We start from the raw sequence: 6845 nt of genomic DNA on the forward strand, positions 1-6845 counted from the left end.
TGTCATGTCACTCGCTCGTTACTCATTCTTGTTCGTTCACTGCTGATTGATTATTTACTATTGTATTATTTTGATTTTGTTGTCATAATTTTGCGATTACAGAAATGAAAGCTATGATATTTTGATAACACGTTCAACTTAAGAGTGAACAATAATTCATTTGCAATGAAACATCGAAGGCGGTGACGATTGTGAAGGTTGTTAACAAGTAAAACTTATTGTTTAATGGGTTGTGCCGTGTCGTGCGTCAACCGAGCGACAATGTCGTTGTTTGGAAGACAGAATAATGATAATGATGCTCGAGCAAAACTGGAAAGGAAGTTATACATCGCCAGGGAATCACCAGAACCGGATTTTGATCTATCAGAATGCCAGCTCCGCCAAGTACCCTCCGGTACTTATTCGATATGCAAAGTGTACCGAAAAGAACGTTTGTATTTGCATATTAATTGTCTACACTCATTAGAAGAAGGAGGTCAATTGTCAGATTTGTACCTTGTTAAGGTAATTAATCTTAGCAGTAATAGATTTGTACAACTACCCAGTGATATTAGATATCTGGTAAACCTGACTGAGCTGTACATTCAAGATAACCACATAAAAGCACTTCCTGAGAATATACAGTATATGCAATCATTACAAATATTAGATGTCTCCAAGAATCAGCTTCAAAGCCTAACACCAGCCATAGGTAAACTAAAAAACTTGAGGAAACTAAACCTCAGCGAAAACAAAGATTTGTATGAACTCTGTCCAGAATTATGTTTAGCTTCTAATCTGACATCACTAGATATAGATGGTGAACAGTTTTTATTCCCTCCGTCTGATATTGCCATACAAGATACTGCAGCTATTATGAAATTTTTATGTGATAAAATGAATATAGATTATAACCCTCCAATATCCATAGACCAGGACATGCCGACTGTTCAAACTCCTTCCATGGTGCTAGATCCATTTGCCAGACGTAATACACTGACATGGGAGGAGCAAGAGGCTGCCATCATTGAACAAGAGAATAGACTACACAAGGCAGCCAAGGAACAAAGAGAAAAGTTTTTAAATACAATAATACAGGAACAGATGGAGTTAGATAATGAGATAGCTAAAGTGCATATGGTAAAAGAAATAGACAGACAAAAACTAATAAAAGCAATACAAGAAGATGAAAAAGAAATTGAATGTTTAGTTAAGAACTTTATACAATCTGACTATTTAAAACCAGAAATAATACAACAACAACTTGCTTACGAGCAGGCTGAGCATGACAGGTTACTTGAGATTACTAGGCAAAACTATGATAATATCAAAAAGGCTGATGTATTAAGGGCAATGGAAATGCTCATCGAAGAAGACTATGCAGTCAGACATTCCAAGAAATATTATGAAGATTCTCTGAATAATGTGAAACAAAGCATGCTTATGCAGGATTTAGAAGTAAGTGGAAAACTGACTGAGCTATTAAACGCCAAAGACCAATCCCGCACAGCTTTAGTGGAACAGCTATTAGAAGATCAGGACATTCAAATGGCGATTGTAGCTTCATTGTTAGAAAAGGTTGATGCAAAAACATGGAGTTTGAATCAGGAAATATCATTGATTTCTTCACATTTGGCACGGTTAAGTGTTATAGAACAAGAAAAGAAAAGATTGCAAATAGCATATAATTATAATGAGTTGCTTCACCAGAGAATACAATTGGTTAACTTATTAGATGACCTTTTTGGTCAACAGAATAAACGGCGAAAACAACTTGTTGAAACTTTAAAGGAAATGGATAGTGAAACTAATAAATCCAACGATTTTTGGTTAAAGAATTATCAGAAATTAATGGATTCTGCCCCAAGAACTTTATTGGATATTGGAAAAAGTTTGGACCCTATCCTAGCTAATTACCTCTTACAGGAAGGTGTAATACATTGTTTGCCATTCTTGGTCAAGTTTTTGTTTTCTGGAGACTCTTTATTGAACATCACTAAAGAAGAACTAAAGTCTAGTGGTGTCTCATTGTCAACTGACAGAGATGCTATTATGAGAGCAATACAATTATATGTAGGAGCTAAGAGCCAGAATCACAACTTTGAGGCATCACCTGTTGGTGCACCAAGTGCTCCCACTGAAGAACTGAGTGAGGAGCAGCAATGTACCGGGGTGGTTACAACAAGCCAAGCTGATGACACAGTACTAGAAGCAGAGTGTGTCATTTGTATGGATGCTAAGAGTGAAGTAGTTTTTGTACCATGTGGTCACATGTGTTGTTGCCAGCCATGTGCTAGCAAGGAGATGGAGAGCTGTCCTATGTGCAGATCTACCATAGAAAGGACCATCAAAGTTATGGTTGCGTGATGACTCTTGATTATGAGGTAAATTTCAAAATTATTATACTTTCTTTTTACAGTAATAACACAGAGTCTGGAATTGTGCCTGATATACAGCAATATGCTCACCTCCCTATTACATGGGACTTAAAACACAAATGGTGAAAAGTGGGTGTACATTGTACAAGTTGCATTACATGCTGTAATGTGCACCTCTGCCTACCCCTTCAGGGATAAAAAGTGTGATGAAAAATAGATCAATATATCATCTTGTTTTTAAAAATAGTAATGAAATTGATTGTAATGCTAAAATTGTACTTATTAATTTCAGGAGGCCCAATGAAAAGAATAAAAGGTGATAAAGTGTTTATGCAAGATTTATTTCCTTGTTTTTTCAGAGATGTCCTTCAATATTGTAAGTTGTAAAATTTATCTATATTATTTATATTTATGACTTGTATCAGTTAATATAATGAGCCATAAGCTCTTGCACAATTATGCTTGAAGTTTGCTCAGCAATTATTTTCATTGTCCTATTTTATACCCAATGTAAAAGGAAGGGTAATAAGAACTTCAAAGAAACCATATTATTTTGTTGTGATGTTGTATTTTCTAATATTTATGTTAAGAAGATGTAAACCACATGAAAAGAAAGTAGGTACCTAGTCATCGAATCAATTTATGAGAGATAACTAACTTGTAGCCCTAGTACTAGTTTGCATTACGTTGAACGAAAATGAAACGAGAGCGTATGCGGCGCTCTGATTGGCTGGCGCGAAGAAACAACCAATCAGAGCGCCGAACACGCTCTTGTTCCAATCTCGTTAAACGTAAAATAAACTCGGTATCTCTGTTCGCCTCTGTTTTGCATATTTGTTGATAAAATTATCAGATTGTAAGGCTTATGTTGATAAGCCACTTTCAACTGTTTTGATATTCTTTTATAGAGTTTCTTTTATATTGAAATGATAATAGAATTATTTGTTCAGTAAAATACCTACAGTAAAATGGTTCCTCTCGTAATTTTAAACAATATTTTAACAATTTTCAGTTTTATTGTTTTCTTTCTTTTCAAGTATGAACTTGGTAAAAAGAAACTACTGTTCTTGTAAATATGGTTAAATATTTTTCTGTTGTAATTGTGTAAGATCGCTTAGAAAACTTTTTAAGTATCTTTTCATGATTAAATCACAATTCATCAATTAGACTATTTTCTCTTCATGTGGAATTGTAAACTGTGAATGGAAGTCGATCTTGAATTACTCCTTTGGGAGGAATTCTACATTGAATGTGATTTTAACTGGTGATTATTATTTAAATATTTTTATTATATTATTTAAGATAAAAAAATTCGTTGTAAAACGCTGTTATCGCCATCTTGTGCTTTTTAAGGCAGGTACAGTTGAAAAAGCGCAGAATGGACCAGTTTTGCAAGAATTTTCTATTAACTTTTTGTTATTCACTTTTTATCAATATTATTCGACAGGTATGTTTTGTTGTTATAATAAAATAACGTTAAGCTTTTAGTGTTATTCATACGAAAATATTGTATTGTTATTCACATAAAGAAGACTGGATACACAAATGCCTTTGTGTGCATGGAATTAACTTGTTAACGTAATGTAAATACTAGTCACTTTAATTTTATCATCAATTTGATTCACATTGGGTGTTGTGTGACATATAAAAATGACTTGTCAAAATGTCTTTTAAAATAGATGTTAAACAGCTGTGGCTGTGACTTCTAATGAAAGTCAATCTAAAAGATTGTGCCTTCTAGTTGATGCCAGTGTGTTGGCATGGTTCTCATCACTCTATTGTAAGTCTGTTGCTCAATTAGTGGCGCGAGAACCTCTCATTATAACAAGCCTTATAAACTGTTAGTGTTGGCGCTTCTACTGTCAGTACTGGCTTTCTTCAATAGATTTTCGACCTCATTACAAAACAATAAAGTTAAATGTCTGTTGAACGGTTAATGTGTTGTCTGACTATTGGAAGCATCTCATGTGATGCTAATTGAGCGAACAGACTATACTATAATGTTCATGCAATGAACAAGTTAAAAATATTGATGCTTTTAAAAAAAAACTTGCAAGGGCTGTGCCAATTGGATTTTGAGAAAATATCTAGTACTAGTATAATATATTTTCGATTGTATCTTTGTCCATAAAACGCTCATTTATTCTTAAATTAAGTCATTACGTTATACTATCGTGACTTGATTATGTAATCGATTATTATATCAGAAACGCTTTTTATATTATTTAGTTTTATTAGAAGTTAATTTTTAAAGTTGTTCATTAGCCAAAGCATAAATTATAGAATACAGTAAAACGATTATTCTTAAGTAATACGAACACAGTAGGAAACTTACGGTACTGTATCGTAGTTCGGTTGAAACGCCGTTACTGGCAATAATAACACGCGAATAAATAGAAGTAGATACTCTGTATAAGGTCAATACTAATATAGAACGAGTTAGATGTAAACTTCCAATAAGCGGTAAAGACTAATTATTATATTAAACAAACTAACATACTAGTTGTTTATAAAGCTACGAAAACGTACGAATTACTGCCTTTAGTTCTGATTGAAATAAAATATCTATTTATATAAAAAAATTGTCATGCAGTGGAGATAGATATTTAGAAATTTAAATAGATATTTTATATTAAGAACCTAAATTATTAAATTAAGGTATCACTCACAAGGAATAGCAGGAAATAAGATAACTTGTGGTTAAAGTATATTGGAACAATTTAAGACTACATGATAGCAATAACATTTATAAAGTAAGATTTGTTACAATTACAATAGTGCACCGATATTGGCAGTTAAGTCTATCGATAAGTTAAATAAGCATTGTTTTTTGACCTGCCCGAGCTTTTGTATGGTCAACTGCACTCTAGTACAAAATTGATCATTATTGCTTTGTTTTAAAGATGCTTTTTGATCTAATACTTACATGACGTGCAGTTGGCTGTGTGTTACATGTATTTCGTGTTATTATAGTTGCATCTTATGGGTTATACTGGTTTACAGCCTTACAGGTTAAGTCTACCTATATCTTTTAAAGAGTTGTTTCCATAAAAGGTGTAAGTCGACTTACAACCCTGTACGTAACAAAGTAATCATAAATTATGCATTATTGTTAATACTGCAATTGAGTGCCCCATCAGATTTTCGATATGGCAATTTTGAACGGAGATGACAACACTGTAGGAGTTGAAGTTTTCCTAGCGCTATGAAAACTTCTAGCGGTCGTCTTCGTTTCCTATGAACTCGATAGATGGCGCTAACATAAACTTTGAACAAATACACGTCGACATCTATGCAAGCAGTACCTTTGAAGAGCTAGCTGACCAAATATTTATTTTATTTACACTTTGGTCATATCTATTGTTTGCCATATTTTTTATTCATTTTAGTCGTATATGAGGAAAACACATAGGGGCAATGTCGTATCATACGTACGGTACGGTAACTGTTGCAATAACGTCATGTCGATATGACAATGTTGATCATTTATGTAACTTATGTCCAATAGTGTAAAAAAACTATTATGTATTTATTATTGCATAGTTTAATTTTGATGCCATTATAAAATACAATTTTATTCACGTGATCAGACTGAAGCTGATGATTATTTTTAAGCACGATACAAATTATTTTTTAGCTTGTAACTTTAAATTAGTGGAGTAGTGTTAAAGTTGTATCTATATAAATATTGTATTTACCCACCTTTTCCATTTTATCTGTTTGTATAATTACTTGCTTTTATGTGTTGTGTGATATTGCAACACACGAGTTATTATCATTTTATTTGTTGTTGTGGAGGTGTTGGCACGTGATTGATATTTGACACCTGATATTCACGCGGATACGTTTATATGCGATCTGTGAAATTATTTTCCTACTTTTTGAAGTTAATGAACACTTATTTATGAAAATATATAAGTTATAGCACAAAACGCTTTTTTATTTCGTTTATATTAACGTTTCATCTAAGCTTTTGATACATATACGAAAATCACCATTATTTCTTTATTACGTACGTACTTTTTTCCTCATAAAGAGCAGACCAGGAAAGTCTTTATTAAAATATGAAATCAATTTGGCAGTTTGGTGCCGTATTAAGTTGATACGAGTATTAGATTTATCTGTGAAGCCGAGTGCTCTGACATAATAGCCCTTTGTTACATGCGACGCGACCTATAATAATGGAGTTTACACGCAAATAGCAATTACGGCGAAGCCTTTCAAGTCAACCCTCATTCCCTTCAGAAACATGAAGGCAATTTTCTAATAAAGGTAAAGAGCTGTTCCAAAATATTTGAGAGATATTTATTTTCGTTTACATTAGGTGAAACAGAGAAACCAATATTTTAACGGTAACCCCGTAGTAACTACCTAATTTGTGTTAAATACTGTAGTATCTAATGTAACTGGCAAAAGGCAGTGACATTTAAGATGAAAATCCAAAACACCTTTTATTAGAGGCGAAAAAACATTTTGCCTACGTCAATA

The 6845-nt window shown here is 33.0% G+C and overlaps 1 protein-coding gene across 1 annotated transcript; it reads left to right on the plus strand.

The window, feature by feature from the left end:
- LOC118262568 (E3 ubiquitin-protein ligase LRSAM1) lies at window positions 1-6289 on the plus strand. The gene is made up of 2 exons (XM_035574050.2): window positions 1-2363; window positions 2650-6289. Exon 1 carries the CDS (start codon window positions 226-228, stop codon window positions 2344-2346), a length of 2121 nt encoding a protein of 706 aa, XP_035429943.1. The 5' UTR covers window positions 1-225; the 3' UTR covers window positions 2347-2363; window positions 2650-6289.
- The last annotated feature ends 556 nt before the right edge of the window (window positions 6290-6845 follow it).

Source organism: Spodoptera frugiperda, chromosome 12 (assembly GCF_023101765.2).
Source record: "Spodoptera frugiperda isolate SF20-4 chromosome 12, AGI-APGP_CSIRO_Sfru_2.0, whole genome shotgun sequence".
NCBI classification, from domain to species: Eukaryota; Metazoa; Arthropoda; class Insecta; order Lepidoptera; family Noctuidae; genus Spodoptera; species Spodoptera frugiperda.

Coding starts and splice junctions, on each gene's coding strand:
- LOC118262568 (XM_035574050.2), top strand. CDS start 226: ATGGGTTGTGCCGTGTCGTGCGTCAACCGAGCGACAATGTCGTTGTTT.